General features: G+C 41.7%; 1 protein-coding gene across 1 annotated transcript; it reads right to left on the bottom strand.

Annotated features, from left to right (window-relative positions):
* Nucleotides 1-1,177: 1,177 nt before the first annotated feature.
* LOC104596280 (LIM domain-containing protein PLIM2a-like) lies at nucleotides 1,178-4,464 on the bottom strand. The gene is made up of 5 exons (XM_010257359.3): nucleotides 4,146-4,464; nucleotides 3,359-3,458; nucleotides 3,201-3,229; nucleotides 2,986-3,075; nucleotides 1,178-1,696 (listed from the first exon to the last, which is right to left on the bottom strand). Exons 1-5 carry the CDS (start codon nucleotides 4,278-4,280, stop codon nucleotides 1,451-1,453), a joined length of 600 nt encoding a protein of 199 aa, XP_010255661.1. The 5' UTR covers nucleotides 4,281-4,464; the 3' UTR covers nucleotides 1,178-1,450.
* Between the last annotated feature and the right edge of the window lie 17,947 nt (nucleotides 4,465-22,411).

Below are 22,411 nucleotides of genomic sequence, written 5' to 3'. Positions count from 1 at the left end.
TATACACTGCTACCTACACCCTAACCGTAGGAGACCTAGTCTCCTGCTTTGCAGCAACCACAGTAACAGGTATCACCTAAAACTCATATGCTCATCTGCGGTTCGGCACCGTAGAGATGTCAATTCGACTGGATTTGGTTTAATGTGATCCGGTCCAATATGAATCTGTTACAGCTGAATCAGGTCCAATGAATATTTTAAATCATTTTGGATCAGTCTAATTCAATATTTGAATCATCTAATTCATTCAAATTAGTTTTAATTTAGCAACTTGGTAATGGACTGGATATCAATTCAATCTAATATAGATCCATTACGGATGAATCAGATCCAATCTAATCCAATAAATACTTTCAACTATTAAGTCTATACTGATCCAATTTAATATATCTTGTTGGCACATTAATCTAGAATTGGATCTAGTCTGTGGTCCCTAGCCTTAATAACCAGGGTCCAATGTGTTGGGAACCCGGGTACACGGTATACCCACTGCCATAGCAGCAGGTATTGAATGACAACTTCAGTTTCCTGCGTTGCTGAAACCATAGCAGCAGGTATTGAAATCGGATTTGCTCCCTAGAGTGCCCGTTAAACCAACCTTGGAATATATGGCAGCCAATGTATTAGAGCATCTTTTCATGAATGACAGTGTTATGAAGTAGCTGAATTGGTGTGAGGTGTGCTCCGTGAGGAGCAAATCCAAATTCACAATTATCACCTAAAACCATGGTTTTGAAAATCGAATTAGACCGGATGTTTGGACCAGAAGATTTAGGATCCGGTCAGATAATTGATTTCATTTCACCTTAAAACTGTTTTTTGGTCAAAAACCATTAATTTGATTAACGACCACTGATTCAGATGGTTGAACCATCAAACTGTCGACCTGAACAACAGTTTTTTGCCATTTTTATTTTAAGTCAAGACCAACTGTACTTTCAAACCAGAGAGTCAGACAATTTGACATGAAAACCGGTCCCCAAAATGGTTCTATTGTCAGATCCGATTTTAAAAACCTTGCTAAAATGTACCGACTAAAGGAAATATGCACTTCTACAGTACTGAAGGTCAGCTCTTTTTGTTTTTTTTGGTAAGTATATCAACTATCAACTCTTTTCTTTTTTTCTTTCAAAGCGCCAAGTATCAAATCCAAACTTGCGCATACACAATGCTAGTATTTTGATTAAAAAAAATCAAAATTTATTTTTCATTCACCGTTAGTTCCATATGATAACATATGGGACCCTTCACGTTTGCTTACAAATCAAAAGAACAAAAAGAATAAAGAATTAAAACAAAAGGTTTGAAAACCAGATGAACAAGAATTCCCTCAGATTGGGGGAGCAAGACGAAAGGATTAGAAATCCCAAAATTCAGAAGGGCTACTCTGCCTCCTCAGAAAAATTGAACCAAAATGGACCAAGTAACTGAAAAATCAAACGGCATATCTTTACTCGTCTGGTTCCTGTTCTCCTTCAGTTTTCTCTTCTGAGTCTGGTAGTGGTGCGTTATTTTTCCTAAGCGAAGCACCCTTGGCAAGATGATTGTAGTTTCCCTTCTCCTTGAACAATTGAGCAAAATGGTGCTTGCAGTACAAAATTCCATCCAAAGCAGCATAAGTGGAAGGTGTGAGAGGGCAGCCCCCATGAGAGCACTTGAAACATGACTTATGGTAAGATTCTCCTTCCAATGTCACCTATAAAATGTTTAATTGGATTAACAAGAATATCTTTGTCTCATATGTACCAAAAAGACGAATAAAAAATAATAAGAAATGATTTAGGGGGTGTTCTGTAGTATTGATGAAAAATTGGTGGGTGTGAACTAGTCCACACCACACCCTGTGGCATGACCAATCTATACTACACCACAGTCTATAACTATTCTGAACTGTGGATAGGTTATGTGGATTGATCCAATCCACACCCACAATGGCGTTCTATAGGTGTGGTGTTTACACCACACTTTTTGATTTCATGTATCTCATATACATTTTATGAATGATCTATACAGTTGATCATAAATGTCTAATTTTTGCATTTTATATGATAAATATATTGAAAAAAGGCATTGATAAATTAATATTAATTTTAATAAAAATGATAGTAAAATAATTAAAAAAACAATTTAAATATTTAAAATTATTATTTTGTTGATAAAATTTTAAAATAATAATATTTAAATAAATTAAAAAAAGAGTGAAAAAAGGAGCACCATCGGGCTTATGCTAGAATTAATATTAAAATTATTATTTTATTGATAAAATATTAAAAAATTAAAATTAAAAAAATTATTATTTTAAAATTTAAAATTTAAAAATTAAAAAGAAAGAAAAGTAGGTAGAAAAGATGTATTGTATCAAAATACAGTGTGAAAATGTTTTGGACTGGCCACATCCACGAGATATAAGGGTGGCTGAGATTTTGAGTTGTGGACAGGGATGATCCACGATATATTGTGGACCAATCCCATCCATGACCAACAGAATGATGAATTCACCCCATGGCGTGGACCGAAATGGTCCATCCACGAGATACAAATGTGGCTGAGATTTTGAGCTGCGGACGGGGACAGTCCACAATATATTGTGGATCAATCCTGTCCACGATCAACAGAATGGTGAATTCACCCCATAGCGTGGACCAAAATGGTCCATCCATGAGATAAACACACTATCGAACGCCACCTTAAACACCCATAATTTAATAATGGATAATTGAATATAACGAGAAGGGATGAACTCCCGGAGAGCACGCTCTACAGCCCATCTTCCCATGCATTGGAAATATCTAGGGAGATGTTCCCAATGCATGGGGTGGATGGGCGGTGGGGCGCATGTGGGAAGCCCATCCGAACTCGGATATAACACAGAACATAATGAAATGGCTAAACAGGATTCATGTAGCCATTTATACATGAATACTTGCAGAGAGAAAAGAGAGAAAGCGAAACCCGTGAATATCAAAAGGGTTTGATATTGCAAACCTTCTCCAGTGGATATGCTGTCTTTTTACAAGCGGCACATTTATCTTGAGTCCCAGAGAACATGGAGGATAGCTTGCTGGGGGCCCTGGCCTGTTAAATGAAGTAAACAAAGAGTTCAAATAGCGTATCTTTATATAATGGAATATAAAGGGAAAATCAAAGAAACATTTTTATTATTAGTGATGTTTCAATCCAACAAAGACAGAAAGTGGTACCAGCTGATCATTTTGCTTCTCAGATTTTCCTGTTGATCATCCAAAATCATAATTAGCCCCACAAAAATTGGTAGATAAGTAAACGTATAAGCACATACCTTGTTTGTGCGTGTGTATCAAAGAGAGAGAGAGAGAGAGAGGGGGAGGAGATCTCTTACCTGTTTGGAAATTCTTACTAAAACTGCCAGTTTCCTTGAATAGTTGCTCAAAGTGAGGCTTGCAGTAAAGGACTCCATCCATGGAAGAGTAGTTACTCATCTGTATGCAACTTATTAGTCAGGTTGCTTTTTGGAAATTGCAGGGAAATGAGATTGTTTCTTCTGTTTCCCGGGAATTTCAAAACGTCAGTTTTATCAAATTAAAAAAAGAAAAGAAAAAAAGAATCAAATCAAACCATGGTTTTTAAAACCGAACCGTTCAAGGGTCTAGTTACCGGTTCGAACGGTCTGACCATTCAACCCGAACGATCAGTCTGTTCTGACAAAAAATAAAAAAAAAATAAAAAATTTGAAAAACGGTCAAAACCGTTTGAACGATTCAAACAATTAACTGGCCAATTCAGTAGTTTGTTAACCAAAATCAACAGTTTTGAGGAAAAACGGAACCGATCAAGTGATCGGTTCCCGGTTTTTCCAGTCCGGCCATCCAGTCCGGTCCGTTTTTAAAAACCATGATTCAAACAATGAGATTATGAGAAACCAAAAAATTAAAAGGAAACTAGTTCATTTCTAAAGAGAGAGGAAAAAAAAAGATAACCCAGTTCTTATTTTAGATGAATTTATTTCTAATGACGATCCAAATTTAATCAAGAATGAAACTGAAATTGAAAATATAGAGAATTCCTCCATTTGAAGGCTCTCTACCCATCTGAGTGACAGCTCTCTACCTCAAATCAAAATTAAACTGGGACAGAGTTTAATTAAGCTAAAGAGTGAATGGACATACCACCAGAGTTCCTTTGCAGTGACTGCATTTGAAGCAAGACTTGTGATAGGCAACTCCATCCGCAGACAACAAATCAACCACATACACGGTCTTATCACAAGCCTTGCATTTCTGCAGAGTCCCACTGAACGACATCTTCCTTTCGCGAAGATCCGAAACGCAAAAGAATCAAGGGGAGTATAGAGGATTGAGCAAGAGTTTGATGGTGAAAGGTTCAAATTAATGAAGACTGTGAGTTCTTATCTCTATCTCGGAAAAAAGGTTGAGATAGGAAGAACTCGTGAGTAGGCCTGATGAAGACCGATTTATTAAATCAATTGAGTATGGCCGGAGGTTGGCCTCTCTTTGTAATGATCGATGGCTGTTAGAGACCAAAAACAGATGAACCGATGAGTGGACAAACTGAATCTCGCCCGTAAATTGTAGACACGTAATTGGAACTCCGTTGTTGTAGTAGGAAAACATGGAATTGATTCTGACGGAGTCCACTGGATCCAGGAGGGGTTTGCAAAAGACAGAGACAACGACTTCGCTATTCTTATGTTGGGTTCGTTATTACTTATTAGAGTCATCATCATCTCATCTAGGGGTGCTCACGGTTCGGTTGGGTTTTTTTGAACCGAACCGATTTGATTGGTTTTTTAAAAATCTAAATCGAAATTGAACCGATATAATCGATTAATCATGGTTCAGTTTTTTGTTTTTTTTTTTCACTCAAAATTAAGAAAAAAGGGAAATTTTACCTAAAAAACATGGCAGAGGGATGAACTGGTGATGGCGAAGTGGTGGCCAATGATTTACCGGCGCCAGACTAGTTGGTGGTTGTTATTGCCTGAAGTAAAAGCCTGAGAGGTGGCGGAGCCGCGGAGATAAGAAATGAGAGAGACAGCGATAGAGCCTGGGAGGTGGTGGTCTTGGCAGAGTTGTAGGGGTGAGCAAAAAAAAACCTAAGTTGAGGCAGCGACCGACGTCTTGATGGTTGGTGCGCACCAGGAGCTAGGCGGACAGAGTGACAAACGCCTTTTCAGAGTGGTAGACGCGCATAGATAAGGTTATTTGATTTAAAAAAAAAATAAAAAATATAATATATAATATAATATATACATATATTATACAATATATTATTGTATATATACACTGGCCAGTCCCATTAACCATCGGTTTTTGTATAAGATTAATCAAAGCCGAACCAAAATTTTTGGTTTTTTAAGAATATCAAACCAAAACCGAACTGACCAATTCGATTAACCAATTTTTCGATTCAATTTTAATCGGTTCGGTTTTCTGATTTTTTTTTCTCATCCTTTGGGTTTCACCTTTCACGTGAGACTACCCAGGAGAACCACCTGAAGGGATTGCATGTCATGGAGTGATTAACTGATGATATGATTTTGAATAATCTAAAAAAAAAAACAAATCCCTGCACTACAGGGAGAGTGTCATTTTACTACCTAAACTATCAAACTTAAAGTTGCAGATGCCCCCAAAATTTTACGGGTGAATGGAATAGCCACTCCATTAGTCTTTCTTTATCAAATTGGATGGAAATGGTCATGTGCCAATTATGTGACCTATTAAATTTTTTCAAATTCGTTTTTTTTTTTGAGATTTTGAGAGGGGGGAAAATTGGTTAATGGACAAGAAATCCATGTTCTTTTTTTAGATTTATACTGGGATTGATTAGGGAAAATTGTCAACACTTGGATGAGATACAAATATTCTTTTTGATAATGAATTTTTTATAGTTAAAATGATCATTATTTTATTTACCTGGGAAATAAAAAATATTGATAAATGCACTTACCCGAATAAGTAAGCCTTAAACAAATTTGCCCTTCTCCATAAAGGCGTGTTTTCTAAAGTCTAATTAAACTACAGTTTTTTGGAAAGAAGAAACTTCAATCATGAAAGCTCAAACTAGGTGGATACAAGTTTAAGGGCCCGTTTGGGAGGAATTTTATGTAGTGGTTTTTGGCATTGCATGAGCCAAGAAACGGAAAACCATTCGGTGAAAATCCAGAAAGTAAAAAAATAAAAGGCTTGCAAGAACTGTAAAAATAGACTTTGGGTGAAGCTAGATAGGTAGCTTCTTGAAAGGAGTTCAATCATGGCAAAAGACTTCCGAAACAGGCTCTAAATCAGCAATATAACTTTGTGTGGTTGGAGATCACTTTGGGAGGGTGGTAGCTGTGGAGGCAGTTAAGGCTGTTTGTTTGAGTCCCCTAGATGCAAAATTAGTATCTTTTGCTCTAGCCCGCATGAATGAGACGTGCATCCCCATGTGTGAAGTGGAAACGAATGCCTTTGAAATGATCAAGTTATTAAGGCTGTGTTTGGAAACGATGCAAATAAGTGTGAATGCAAATATGTAGAGTATAAAACAGTTCATATAAATTGTAAAATTGGATTAGTTTTGTACTCACAAATTTACCTTCTTACCAAACAAATTTTTAGCTAAGAGGTGTAAAGTGGGTCGTGTTTGGCCGGCATGGCATGATCTGTGGGCAGCCCGCCTTGCCGTGTCGTCCTCCCCGGTGGAAATTTTGGGGGTCGATCTGGCATGGCCCACGACCCAGTGGGCCTGTGCCGTGCCATGCCAGCACATGGACCTGGGCAGGGCTAGGCTGTAGGCTGTGCCGTGGGCTTGGGCCGTGCCAGGCTGGGCCACAGGGCAGGCCTTGGGCCTGGGCCGAACCGGGCTGCACTATTTTTTTTTTGAAATTTTTGATTTCTTTTCTAAGTAAAATTGTAAAACTAAAATATTTAACTTTCCTATGAACTTTGGGAATTAGGAACTATTTAAAAATTTAAGAAATGAGAAATCTAAGTTATTTAATAGATAAATGAAAAAAAAATACTTAACCAAATTGAAATAAGAATGATGGAATAACAAATTGGAAGAAAAATAGGAATTTTATTTCATTTAAATTTGAATGGTACAAATTAGTGAATTACAAATGCAATGGTTGGATCATTGCATACTTGGATGAATGAAATATAAAATTGGAATAAATTAATAAAATATAAAAAATACAATATGATTACAAATTGAAAATACAAAATTACATTGTTAAAAAATTAAAAAATATATATCAAATAAATTAATTAAAATTTAAAAAATTTACAATAATTTGAAAAAATAAAAAATTCTACAAGTAGTCAAATTCATGAATCATCATTCATGACTTTCATCATCTGCTTCGGGTGAAATGTCTGGTGTTGTATCATGCCCTCCCTTGTCTTGTAATCTATCTTCTACATCTAGCCAATGCTTGAAGCATATGCACATTTCTATGCTCTCATTGTTCATGCAGCTTTTTTTTGTCATCCAGCACCCTGGTACCTACACTAAAACAAGACTCCGATGAAATTGTAGGCGCCAGAGGGGTTAGTAGATCATGTGCCATAGCGGCGAGAACCGGATAATTTTTTGAGTGTTCACTCCACCTGGCTAAAATATCAAAATTATTTGATACTTCACCTAAATTAGAAAAATTTGCTTGCAAATAAAAATTAAGTTTAGTAAACGAACTTGTTACAGAACTAGAAGATTTATGTCTTCTACTTATTAAATAAAAAAACTTTTCTCTTCTACTACTGGGCTCAAGGTTAGAAGTAGAAGAAGAAGATGATGAACAAGTTGTAGAAATATTTCCTATAACTTCAGATTCATACATACTGTACATTTCAAATAACAAATTATTAAATTTCTTCTTTTTTTATTTCCTATATCAATATTCATATTTTCATAATATGTTTCAAGTAAAATATCTAAACCATCTTTCCTAATCATAGGGTCTAATATTGTAGCTAAACAATAAAGGAGATAAATGTTCTTCCAATATTTTTTAAATTTATTTTTCATAATTTCAACAATACATTGAATTTGTGGATTATTTCTATATTTAGCAAAACAATCACTAATTACCATTAATTGATATGCTAAAGTACAACTAGTTGGATAATAAATTCTAGATAATTCATTTGTTGCATCATATGTTTTAAAAAATCTCTTATACAGACCGCATTTTCGTAGTCTTCCTCAAATATCATATCATTAGGCATTTTTTAATTATAAAAATCAGAAAGAATTTGTTTATGAGATATACAAGTTTCTAGCATAGCATAGGTAGAATTCCACCTATGCTTTACATCTAATATAAAATGTTTATATTTTAAACCATAATTTTGGCATAAATATTTAAATTCTTGTTTTCTTTCCCCTAAACTTTTTATATATATAATACAATTTCTAATTTTTGAAATATGAGTAGAAATAATATTTGAGGCATCTTGAATACATAAATTTAAGATGTTACATGCACATCTAATGTGAAATAATTTACCATTTAAGCATGGTTTTAATTGAGATTTTAAAATATTTATTGCAAAATCATTATTGCTGGCATTATCAAAACTAGCATGCAAAGTATTTAAAATACTTGCAGCAATAGTTGTGCCACTATGTGGCCATTCAAACCTAGTAAAATTTAAAATTCTTTTATTCAAAAGCCAATTTTCATCAATGAAATGACCGATAACACAAATATAATTAATATTAAATTTGGATGTCCAAACATACGAAGTAATTGCAACTTTAGAATTAAGGCTAACAAACAAATTAAATTTTGTTTATATGAATAAAAAATTTTTAAAGCATTAATTCTTATAGTTTTCCTAGAAACTTTTTTATATTGTGGGTTTACAGAACTACACAACCATTTTTCTAGCTTTGGATCTTCAGCTAATATAAATGGTTGTTCTACATGTACAATATACTTAGTAAGTTCTTGTCTCATTTTTTCTTGTGAATATCTAAAAGTACCAAAACTAGTCCCCTCCCAATCAGTGTTTGGGTTGTTTCTCTCCCTTCATCTTCCTCTCGCTCATGTGTGAGCAGATGTCTGCTCAAATGACCCGTACCACCCTTGCTATAATATCTAAAGTCTTTCCTACATTTTTGGCAAACGACCCTTTTCCCCTTACCCTCAATATCCTCTACTTTGAAAACTTTCCAACCGGGCTACTCAACCTAGAAGCCTTCCTTTTTCCCCTAGTATCACTACTACCGGGGGTGAAAGTTCCACTTCCATTGACATCAATCGCATCAGTGCTAACACTATTGTGATGCGATTGAATGTCATCCATGGTGAACATGTTGGAGAATCGGTTTTGAGAAGAGCCAGACATTTTTTTAATTCTAAAAAGATAAAAATTAATCTAATTCGATTAAAGCCGGTTCAAAATCCCAACTTGATTTCAACGGTTGAAGCCTTTCAACGTCCAAGCCTCTCGAATTGAAATACTTGAGCTGGTTGAGCAAGCCTTCTTCTTGTTGAAAGTCAAAACTTCGATAAAGTTGAGACTTGAGAATTAGGGAATGCAGAATCAGACAATCAACTAATTAGGATTTCTCAAATTGCAGATAATTGAGAACGTATGAGTATGAGAGAGAGAGAGAGAAGAGATTAAGAGAATTGTTGAATTGGTATGATGAGAATGGTGGAGGATAGGGCTATTTATAGGAATTGAACATAATTCAATTGCCCAAAATACCCAAAAAATTATCTGTTATTTAGTTGTTGGGAGGGGTATTTTGGTCATTATAAAGTTACTTATAGCTTTACCCAAAATGCCCCCCTAAACTAGTTGTTATATAGCTATTGGGGGGCATTTATGTCATTTTTTCAAACCCCATAAGAAAAGTACAAAAATACCCCCCTAATATGGCTATTTATAGCTGTTAGGGAGGTATTTCTATAAACCCCCCCCAAAAGCTGAAACTATCCGTTGGGCCCGTTTGGGAGGGGGGCCCAGCGGCTATATTCCCGGGCAGGCCAAGCATGGCCCGCTACGGGCCTGGCAAGGCCGTGCTTTGTGTCGTGCCGCAGGCTGGGCCGTGGGTCTTCATGTCATGCCGGGCTGGGCCGATCCAAACATGAATTTCACCTCTACTTTTAGCTGTAATGGATGCAAACATGAATTTCAATAGAGCATATGCTTTTTTTTTTATCAAAAGCCCACTTGAATGCAAATTTATTTTTTTTAGGCTGCGTTTGGAAACGATGCAAATGGAGTGTAAATCCCGGTTCAGGGTAAATATGCATTCTGGTTCACTTTTGCATGTGTTTGGCAACATTACATTTATGCATTGACAAATGACAAACAATGCATATTTACATTGATAATAAGAGGTAAAAGTACATCAATAAAAAAGAAGTAAATTTGCATTCAAGTGGGCTTTTGATAAAAAAAAAGCATATGCTTTATTCAAATTTGTGTTTGCATCCATTACAGCTAAAAGTCTGTTTGGTAAGAAGGTAAATTTGTCAATGCAAAACTAACCCAACTTTGCAATTTATATGAACTATTTTACACTCTACAAATTTGCATTCACACTTACTTGCATCATTTCCAAACATAGCATTATTGATGTACTATTACATCTTATTATCAATGTAAATATGCATTGGTCTGTCATTTGTCAATGCATAAATGTAATGTTGCCAAACACATGCAAAAGTGAACCAGAGTGCAAATTTACCTTGAACCGGGATTTACACTCCATTTGCATCGTTTCCAAACGCAGCCTAAATGTAAATGATCCCACTTTGGTTCAGTTGCATATTTCTAGGGGTGTCAATTGGACTGGATTTGGTCCAATTTGATCTAGTCCAATGTGAGTCCATTATAAATGGACCAAGTCCAGTCCAATCCAATGAATGTTTTGGACCAATTTGGACAGGTCCAATTCAATGTCTGGACCATCCAATCTATTCAAATTCATTTTGATTTAGATTGGTTTCAACCCAAACCGTGTCCATTGACACATATATTCTTATCTTATATAAATGGACCAGATATTGGCTTAATCCAACCTAATCCAATATAAATTTGTTACGGACAGATCAAGTCCAATCGAATCTAATAAATATTTTGGACTGGATTGGTCCAATCCAATATGTCTTGTTGGTCCGTCCAATCTGTCCAAATTGATTTTGGACTAGATGGGGTCCAATCCAAAAACGGTTCATTGACACCCTTACATATTTCAACCCCTGTATTGGTGGGATGCCACTGGTCTCTTAGGCCTTTTCTGTAGGGATGCAAATGGATCAGATCCATCCCAAATCCTATCCTATTTTATTGGATTCAAATATCCCTGTTTCGGATCTTTTGAACGAGTAAGGTCAGGTTGGATAATAGTATTCGATCAAAAATCGGATCACTCCCTATCCGATCCGAGAAGATCCAATCTGATATATTTATTTATATAAATATATATAATATATATGTTATTTATTTATTAATAAATATATTATTTATATTATATTTTTGTAAATTTGTTATATTATTTATTTTTTATAAAAAACATATATATATGATTAAAATAGTTGAAAAGATACTTGTGTTTTTTTGTTTTTCTTTATTTAAATTATTATATTTTATTTTTCTTTTAATAATTTATTATTATTTTTTAAAAATAAATTGGATCGGATCAGATCCAAATATCTGACTTTGTCAATGGATTCGGATTCAAATCCATGTTTGTAAGATCCGATCGGATCAGATATGCCCTTCGTATTATCGAATCAGATTCGGATATACCATGATTCGAATCCAATCCGATCCATTTGCATCCCTACTTTTCCAAGTGCCCATATTTTAGCCCTAATGAGATTGTGTCTAAGGCCCATGGGGTCTTATCTTTTTGTCATTCCTTGTAGATGTAGCTATGTACGTCAGTACATGGATTAAGGAGGTAGCTGATTAAGTCCGATCCGAGGTAGTCTTCGGGTCGAGATCGCAGTCAGATAATCTTACCAACTGGTGAAGTCGAGGTGGAAGGACGAGGCCATGCACCAAGATCAAGATCTAAAACCAAGAAAGAGAATCAGAAGCCCAGGGAGTTGTTCACTAGGTAGGCACTCCGATGCTCAAGTCAGTAATGGAAGAGATGGGTGGTCGAGCCGATCAGTTGAGAATAACGTTGGTCCGAGCAAAAGCAGAGTAACAGTATGAAGTCTAAAGAGTCAAAAGTCCTTAACCTTGAGCAGAGGTTACCTATTTATAGCCGAAGATCCATGTTCGATTCGGATGAGGCTTTCGGGGTTGTCGGGATGAGGTTGTCCACCGAGGTCTTCGGGATAAGTCCTAATCCCTGGCGGAGCTGTCCTTATCCATACGGGGCTCCTCTTCTTGGTTACGCTTATCCATCCTACGTGGTGCCGATGTGGCTGAAGAGATAAGATGGCCATGGAGGTGCCACGTAGCACCTGGGGCCAGTTCAACCATAACCCAAACACCACTCCCCCAGTTCCGAAGTCGAGGAGTGTAGTGCTCGGTCGCGGTGTGGCATGGAAGAGCTCTATGGTCTTTGGCTAAGGAACTCTTTGGTGAAGCGTGCCTTTCCAAGCTGAGCAACCCGGGGTATAGCCGATTTATTGAGAGAAACGGCCGGTTCAATGTCTGTACCATTTCGAAGATGAGTCAATAGGGGAGTCATTTCGTTTCCCCAAGGATACGTGCGTGCGGAGGGCAGTGGCACCATTTCGTCTTCCCGAGTTGTCAGAGGGCGGCATTGAATCATTGTCATTGATCTGCCTTGATCTGGGTCACTGGGAATCCTATAAAAGGGGAGTGAACAGCATTTTCACTTTGTCATTTGCGAAGAGTATTCTTTGGAGCTCGGAGAGAAGTAGTCCTTGGCTCGGCTAGTGCTTCGGTTTACCGCAATCTTAACCTTCATTCTTGTCTGGTAAGATGTCTTCTTCCTCATCCACTAATTCTTCTTGCTTGTCCTCTTCCTTTTCTTCGTTAGGTAGTGAGTCTGAGGTAGGGTCTCTTATAGAGGCTACCGCACTCACGATCCGTAAAGTCGATGGCCAGGGGGTTGAGGTTGACGGACTTGAGGTAGAGGCCATGGATCTAGAAAAGGCCACGGCCTGGGGGGCCGAGGTTGATGAAGCCAAGGCCAAAGTGGTGTCTGAGGGCCTAACATCCCTCCACGGCTCGGCAGCTTCCTTGGGTCCATCCCTTGTTGTCTGACCCCCAGGGATCTAGCCTGAATCAGGGAATTGTATTGCATCCCCGAAGACTATGAGATGAGATGCCCGAGTGCTGGTGAGCGGGCTACCTCAACTCGGCCTGGCAAGCTCTGTGTCTATGAGCACAGCCTGATGGTTGGGCTGAGGTTTCCTTTGAGAGAAGGTATTTCTACGGTGCTGAGGTGGTTTCGCATCCAACCCATCCAATTGATGTCGAACTCCTTTAGGTACTTAGTCAGCCTCCTCTGCTACTGTTTGGTCCATGGTCTAGAAATTACACTGCCAATGTTTGTCCATTTCTTGCAACTAAAGAAGCACTAGTAGGGTTACTACTACTTCTCGGCTCGACAGCACAACAAGGTGCTCATCAGGGCTCCGTCTTTGGTGAAGCGCTGGAAGGAGAGGTTCTTCTTTGTGGCTGTCCTGGGGGTTGGTTGTTCTCCACCGAGCTTCTTAAACCATGGACAAAGGTGAGGGTGCCAACCGAGGCTGAACTGACTACGGAGGAGTTGGCATCCATAGTGTAGATAGAGAGGATAGATATGATGGAGTACACGTCGTTCTCGATGTTGATTCATGCCTGGCTGATGAGTGAGATAGCCAATTTGTGCATCATACTTAGCTTTCTTTTCCATTTTCCGAACTCTTTACTTGGTACTGATTTGATGTTGGCTTGTGCAAGTACTGAAATGGTTGGTGTTGAGGAAATTGCTCGACATATGAGGGCTGCAATCGAGAGGGTGCGATAAGGCCAAAACCTAGGTGTGCAGATCAGGGTTGTCAAGCAGCAAGTGAGGTTGATGAAGCGCACGCCTCGGCAATCGAAGAGGCTGAGGCTCCCCGAAGAAGTTGTGGTGGTTGATCCGGAGGAGGGGGCACAATTCACTCATTTGTTGCCACTGAGGAGGGTGCACCGAGGCGCGGTGTGGAGGAGAGCTCGACAGGTGTATATACATGTTGTAGTGGAGAGTCTGGCCTAAGGATGGGCTTGAGACGGAGCACGTCCCCAAGCAGCTTGTTCGGGGTCTGATGACGCCCGACATTAGACAGGAGATCGGTTTTCTAACCAGCGGCTCCTTGGAGAGTGCAGACCTACGCCAGGAGACGGTGGTAAGTCCTTTCCCTTTCTCTTCAGCTATTTACTTTAACCGATTACTATTTCTTCTACTGTACTGATGGTTGATCTTCTCACAGAATGCTTGCTTGATCATCGGCTTGGTGGGTCATCTTCGGACATTGCAATGTCTTTACGAGGTGCGAGAGGTAGAGTTTGAGTAGGCAAAGTCACGAATTGTTGAGCTGGATGCCGAACTGTTCAAGCTAAAGCATGGCATGGAAGAGCGGGATGATACTGTCCGCATGTTGAAGGGTCGTGACACCAAACTAAAGGAGGTGCGAGACGCACTGAGGAGAGAGCTCAAAGAGGCCGAGGCTAACGTAGACCGAACAAAAGAAGAGGGAGTCATTAAGTACAAGGCCTCGGAGGCCTATCAACAGGACTTGGATGACTTCACCACTCAATCCTGGCAGCAGGGGTTTACCCTCTGTTAGCAGAGGACCATGTGTCATTTCCCTTATGTGGCTGAGGTTGTGCAGCGGTTGGACCCGTTTAACCCCGTATGCCCAGAGTGGAAGATGCCGCCATCGAGACTCAGGAGCGGGCTGAGGAGCCTCTAGCTGAAGATTGAAGTGTCTTGTCTTATATTACTGCTACTACATGTATGCGGCTCGGTATGCTGAGCCTTTTGACTTGTAAATAATTTTGGATATTAATGAAAAGCAGTTTTTGTCCCAAGCTTTGTCTCTTTCTCTCTCTCTCTTCTCTTTTTTTTGAACTTAGCGAGTGAATAAATCATGGGCCTCGGTCTTGTCCTGGCCAAGGTCTCGTGTAGTCGAGATCCTGGGTTCTGTGTCTTCGGCTTTGAGTTGACCGAGGTGCTTCCTAGCTCTCATTGTGTTGGGGATGCCCGGTGGCGCCTGGTCTTGGGGAGCCTTGTGATCTTTTTGGGCTACCCATGTTCCTTAGATGGCTTTGCTTTGACAATTCATCACCTGGGTGTGCGGAGTGTGATGGCTGCCCTCTTACCTTTGGAGGCCGGGGTGTCGTTCCCACTTTAGGCTTTGGTCGTTGGCAGTTGGCTGAGTCTATTGGTCATCCTAGGTCGGCTATGCATTGCCAAAGTGTGAAGGTGTGTGCAGCGACGAGTGTGGGTAATGTGCAGCCACCTCAGCTGTTAGAGTTTGGCTGGGCGGTGTGCGCTGTGCAGTGCATGCTGTGAGTTCAATAAAAAAATATTACTTTATTAATCTGTGCTATTGGTAGTACATAGATTTCCTGTGTTCCATATCCTCAGAATGGGCTTCCAATTGAGGTCTTCCGACTTGTAGGTGCTCGGTCCGAGGACCCTGGTCACTCTGTACGACCCCTCCCAATTTGGTTTGAGCTTCCCTTCTTCGGGCATGGGTACTATGACTTTGCGAAGAACGAGGTCACCTATCTTGAATTCTCTTCTTCAGGCTTTAGAGTTGTAGTACTTGGCCATCCGGTGTTGCTACGCTGCCATCCTAAGGTATGCTCAGTTACGGGCTTCTTCCACTAGATCGAGCTCTGTACGAAGATCTTCACTATTCTGCTCATCGCCGTAAAGCTCAGTCTAGAGAGTTGGGGAGCCGATCTCTATGGGGATCATTGCTTTAGGCCTGTATGCTAGGCTAAACGGTGTCTCTCCAGTGCTTGTCTGTGGTGTGGTCCTATACACCCAAAGAATGCTCAGTAGTTCTTCGACCCACCTCCCCTTGGCCTTGTCGAGTTTGGTCTTTAGGCCATGGAGTAGGGTTTGGTTGGTCATTTCGGTCTATCCGTTGCTCTATGGTCGATGAACGGTCATAGTTTGGTGATCTATCTTCAGTTCGGCGTAGAAGGCTTTGAACTTTCGATTGGTGAACTGGGAGTCATTGTCTGTGACGAAGACCCGAGGTATGCCAAATTGGCAAATTATGCTCTTCCAGAAGAAATTTCAGGCATTATGTACGGTAATGCGCACCAAGGCTTCGGCCTCCACCCATTTGGTGAAGTAATCTACTACGATGAGAATGAACTTCTTTTGCCCAACTACGGTAGGGAAAGGTCCAAGGATGTTTGTTCCCCAATAGGCAAAGGGCCATAGACTTGTGATGGGCGTCAAAGGAGCTACTGCCTAATGGTGAAGGTTGGAGTGCCTCTGACAGTGGTCGCACTTCCTGACAAGCTGGGCTGCATCCTGTTTCATGGTTGGCCAGAATTAATCTTGCTGAAGTGCCTTGTGAGACAAGGTATAGGTGCCAGGGTGGTCTCTGCGAATACCTTCATGTATCTCCCTGAGGACGTAATTGGCCTCGGCTAGGGGGAGATACCTTAGGTAGGGGAGAGTGTGTGACCTGTGGTAGAGTTGTCCTTGGATGAGGGAATACCAGGCTGACCTGTGTATGATCCTTTTTGCTTCGGTTCGGTCGGCTATAAAAGTACCATCCTGTAGATACTGAACTATGGGGTCCATCCATGATGGTCCTTGTTGAATAGGGAGGATGAGCAAGGCTATCTCTGAGATGCTGGGCTGTGCAAGGGTATCCATCCGGACTATCGGGTCGAGGTTCGTGCATGGCGAGTTAGCGAGCTTTGAGAGTGCATCGAACCGTATGTTCTTGGCTCGGGTGATCTGCTGTATGGTCAAGTGTTCAAACCGTCAGATGAGCTCTTGCACCCTTTGTAGGTAACTCGCCATAGTCGGCATCCTTGCTTTGAAGTGGTCGAGGGTTTGGTTTACTACCAGTTGGGAGTCACTGAAGGCTTCGACTTGTCTAGCACTGAGGTCTAGGACGATCCGAAGTCCGGCGATTAGGGCTTCGTACTCAGCTTCGTTTTTTGATGCTTTAAATTCGAAATTGAGGGTGTGCTCTAATATGGTGTTGTCCGGGCTGAGGAGAAACAGCCTGGCTCCACTGCCTTGTTGGTTGGATGAGCCATCTATGTGAAGAGTCCAAACCGATGGTGCTGCAACTGGGTCTTGTGCCAAGAAGGTGCACTCGACCAGGAAGTCGGCCAAGGCTTGGGCTTTGATGGTGGGCCGAGGTGTGTAGTCAATGTCAAACTCGCTAAGCTCCATGCTCCATTTGACTAGGCGGCTAGACGCTTTCGGCCTCTGCAAGACTTGCTTAAGGGGCTGGTCAGTAAGCGCTCGGACGCTGTGGGCTTGGAAGTACGGCTTGAGCTTTCTTGCCGAGGTGACTAAGGCCAGGTAGACCTTTTCTAGGTTTGAGTACCGAGTTTCCGCACCGGTGAGGACTTCGCTAGTATAGTAGATCAGCCTCTGGGTGCGGTCTTCTTCTTTTACCAATATTTAGCTAACCACCTCTTCTCCAACCAAGAGGTAGAGAAATGACACGTCCCCGGGGCTTAGCTTTGTGAGCAAGTGGTGAACTCAAGTATCTCTTTAACTCCTAGAAGGAGCATTCACACTACTCAGTCCACCAGAAGTCTTTCACCTTTTTAAATGAATTGAAAGGTAGGCATCAATCCACGAACTTTGACATGGACCTGCTGAGGGCGGCTACTCGTCCGGTGAGGCGCTGCACTTCTTTGTAGGTCCAAGGTGATTGCATGTCAAGGATGGCTTTTATCTTTTCTAGATTGGCTTCGATCCCCCTTTGCGTGACCATGAACCCTAGGAATTTGCTTGAGCCAACCCTAAAGGCATATTTCATCGGGTTCAACTTCATTTGATATTTCCTGAGGGTGCCGAAGACTTCCTTGAGATCGGCTAGGTGCTGCTAGGCATTCTTCCTTTTCACCAGCATGTCATCTACATATGCTTCCACATTATGACTAAGCTAGTCTTTGAATACCTGTTCACCAGCCATTGATAGGTAGTATCGGCGTTCTTCAGATTGAAGGGCATCACTCTGTAGTAGTACAATCCTCGATCGGTTATGAAGGCGGTCTTTTCCTGGTCGTCTAAATGCATCTAGATTTGATTGTAACTTGAGAATGCATCCATGAAGCTCAAGAGTTTGTGCTTTGCCATTGCGTTAACAACTAGTCAATCCTCAACAAGGGAAAGTTATCCTTCGGACAACCTCTATTCAAGTTGGTGAAGTCGATGTAGATTCGACACTTTCCATTGGCTTTCCTAACCATCACCACGTTCGCCAGCAAATTTGGGTATTCCACTTCTCGGATGAAGCCGACGTCGAGTAGTTTCTGCACCTCCCCATTGATCACCTGCCACCATTCTGAGGTAAAGCTCCTCTTCTTCTACCGAATGGGTTGGTAGCGCGAGTCGGCATTTAGGTCGTGGGAGATAACCTTGAGGTCAATCACCAACATGTTTACTACCAACCAAGCGAACACGTCGGCGTTGTCCTTCAACAACTATATGATGTCTTCTCGAAAATGATCTTCTAGGAGGGATCCAACCTGGACCGTCTTCTTGGGGTCTTTGTCAGAGAGTGGTACTTGGATGAGGTCTTCGATGGGCTAGTCATGTTGTGTCATCAGCTCGTCCCTCAGATCCATGTTTTCCGCGCTAAGGATCTCAACGGCATGAGGTCTTCCTCTACAGGCTGTCAGATAACATTAACGTGCAGTCCTCTGGTTTCTGCAGGTGACGCTTACTCCATATGGGGTCAGAAATTTGACCGCCATATGGTATATGGAAATCGAGGCTCGTAGAGTATTCAAGGTCAGCCAATTGAGGATGACATGGTATGGAGAGAGGACTCAAACAACAATGAAGTCAACCATCGCTGTAGTGGTGATGTCATCGTCTCTAATCAGTAAAGGCAGGGTAATCTTTCCTTGTAGCATGAAGGAGTCTCCGGAAAAACTGACCAAGGGAGTGTTGACCGAGGTGAGGCGGTCCTTGCTGATGCCAAGCTATTTGCAGGCTTCTTCGAAGAGTATGCTGGTGGAGCTTCTATGTCCACCAAGATGTATCGTACTTCGAAGTTGGCCACTTCGGCGGTTATCACGAGGATGCCAACATGTGGGGTCTGGACCCCCTAAGATTGTCTTCGGTGAAGATGACCAGATCAGATTGCTGCTGTCTCTTTTGCTCCCTATCCTCAACTTGGTGTAGCCGCGCCTATGCCTTGCGGGTCAAGTTGCTTTCCCACCAGATTCCATTCTGCCGGAGATCACGACAATGACACCGGCCGGGGGAGTTTGGGCTAGAGGTCTATCAGGCCGACGTGCTTTCTCCTTTGGCTTATGCTCTTTGATGTCTACGAACCCGCCAAGGTACCCACGTCTGACGATGTCTTTGAGGTGGTGATGCAGATTGCGGCAACTGTCCGTCTCATGGCCGTAGTCTTGGTGGAAGTCGTAGTACTTGTCTCGGCTTCTTTTGTTGATATGGGTGGAAGCCGTGGTCTCGAGCCATCTGACAAAGCCTCAGTCACATATCTGCATCAATATCTCAGACCGAGGTGCGTTTAGGGTGTGAAGTTCTTGTACGTTGGGGGCGGGGTCCTCAGTCTTTGGTCGAATCTCCAATTCTGTCTCTTGCTTTCTCATTCTAGTCTGCGATCATTGTGGTCTGTTCTCTTTTGGTCATGTTGCTCCTCCACTCTCTTCTGTTGTGCTTGTGCCTCCTTGGCATTCATATACTTTCGGGAATGCTTCATTAGCGCGGCTAGGTTTAGTGGAGGGTTTTCAATAGTGAGAAGCTGAATGCCAAGGAACATAGGCCTTGCATGATAGCCATCATTACTACGGACTGGTTCAGGGCACAAACTTGTAGGTCCTTAGCATTGAACCTCGCCAAGTACTCTTTGAGGATTTCTTCTTTCCTCTGCGACACCTGCATGAGGCTAGCCAAAGTCTTCCAATGTCGTTGGCTAGCTATGAGTTGTGCTAGGAATTAGCTCTCCAGCTACTCTCAAGAATAGTTGGAGCACGGGGAAAGGGAAGCATACCAGGTTTGAGCAACTCCTTTAAGGGTGGCGACAAAGGCTTTGCACATCAGCCCCTTAGACGAGACGTGTAACATCATAAGGGCTTTGAAACCTTCAACGTGATCATTGGGGTCTATAGATCTGTCGTATTTCTTGAACTGCGGAGGTCACCAGCCGGCCGAGGGAAGTTCGTCCATGATTTCCTAGATGAAGATTGATTCCTTGGCGAGCTGGTTATGAGGTTCTGTGGGCCGGGATATTGGAGGAGCCATGCTTCTGTTAGCTTGTCTATGTTCTAGTTCGACCAGGCTCTTGGAGTTCCTCGATTTCTGCATCCCTGTTGGTTGGGTTCACGCGTGCAAATTTTTCTCCTTTTGGGATCATGGGATGATCTCTAACCAAGCTGGATTCGGCAATGGAGATCGGCTGTTGTGGTGGATGTTGGCCGAGCCGATCTTTCACTGGTACCAGGTGGATTGGTGTGATTTGTTGTGGTTGTCGCGCGTACAAGACTGGACTGGAGAGTCTAGTCTTCTTGATAACTGTCTTTCTTAGTCAGATCGAGCCCTATGCTTGTCTGAATGGCACTTTTTGGGGTATCCAGGGCGAGGATCAGCCGTGGTAGGCGCTTGGACGACAGGGGGAACGGTCTGAGGGGCTTGGGCTGGCTGTCCAAGCATCTACATCATTATGAGAATCTGGTCAAGCTTCTACTACATTGCCTGAAACAGTGTGGGTTGACCGTGGCTTGTTGTTGAGGCTCCCGAGGTGCAGAGCTGTGGTGAGAACAAGATCCCTGAGATGGGGGCCGGGCTGTGGAGCGATTGGATGTGTTTCTTTGCATGGTTCTTGATTGTGCGGAAGAAGGTTTGGGAATGACTTTTTGTACGTTTCCCACAAACGGTGCCAATCTAATGCTGTCCGATCCGAGGTAGTCTTTGAGTCAAGATCACTGTCAGATAGTCCTACCAACTGGTGATGCCAAGGTGGAAGGACGAGGCTGCGAACCAAGATCAAGATCTGAAACCAAGAAAGAGAATCAAAAGCCCAAGGAGTTGTTCCCCGGGTAGGCACTCTGACGCTCAAGTTAGTAATGGAAGAGATGTGTGGTTGGGTTGTGTCATTGAGAATAACGTCAGTCTAAGAAGAAGTAGAGTAATAGTATGAAGTTTGAAGAATCAAAAGTCCTTTACCTTGAGCAGATGTTACCTATTTATAGCCAAATATCCGTGTTCGATTCGGATGAGGCTTTCGGGTTGTCGGGATGAGGTTGTCCCCTGAGTAGGGGTGCTCACAGTTTGGTTAACCGAACTGTGGGTTTTTTTTAACCAAACCGACTTGATCGGTTTATTAAAAATTAAAATCGAAACCGAATTGATGTAATCGATTAACCGATGGGCTGGTTAACCAGTGGACCGGTTAACCGCGGTTTGGTTTTTCAGTTTTTTTTGCACTCAAAATTAAAAAAAACAAAGAAAAAATACCTGAACAAACATGGCAGAGGGAGAGCCGGTGTGGGCGAAGTGGTGGCCGATGATTTACCGGTGCTGGACTGGTTGGTGGTTGTTGTCGCCTGAAGTGAAAGCCTAAGAGATGGCGGAGCCGCGGAGATGAAAGATGAGAGAGACAAAGATAGAGCCTGGGAGGTGGCAGTCCTAGCAAAGTTGAGGCGGTTAAGTTGGCTGGGTGTTTGCCAGTGCGGTGGCGACCGGTGTTGCTGCGTGGCTGCATGCTTGTCTGCTTGATGGTTGGAATGGCAAAGATGAAGATTACAGGCGGCTGAGAGAGAAAGAGGCACAGGGAAGCACTAAAGCAAGAGGAAAACTGGCCACTAGGTGAGACTTGAGAGGCCATTGATCGGAGGACGATGACGTCGGAGGAAAAACTGGGCATTGTGGAAGACGAAGAGAGTTAAGAGATAAGAGAGAGTGAGAGAGTGAGAAAACCAAGGGTTAGTGACTATTGCCTATTACCTTTACTGGCTTAGGTTTCCAGAAAGGGGAAAATCAAAAGTGGGAAATTGGGAAAGGGAGAAAATTGAAACGGCACCAGGCGGACACTTTAAATTAAAAGGGATTTTGAATTTTGAGTAAAGAGCCTTGAAGATCGTTGCCTACACGCTATTGGATTAAAGTTTAATGAGCCTTGAAAAGGCCGCTGAATAGAGTGACAGACACACGCCAGGTAAGGTTTATTCGATTTTAAAAAATAAAAATAATATATAATATATATAATATATACATTATACAATATATTATTGTATATATACACTGGTCGGTTTGGTTAACC

The sequence above is a fragment of the Nelumbo nucifera genome, chromosome 1 (genome assembly GCF_055504915.1).
Source record: "Nelumbo nucifera cultivar China Antique chromosome 1, China Antique-T2T, whole genome shotgun sequence".
NCBI lineage: Eukaryota > Viridiplantae > Streptophyta > Magnoliopsida > Proteales > Nelumbonaceae > Nelumbo > Nelumbo nucifera.
Note: the sequence above shows the minus strand (reverse complement) of the source record. Positions and strands in the feature narration are given on the sequence as shown.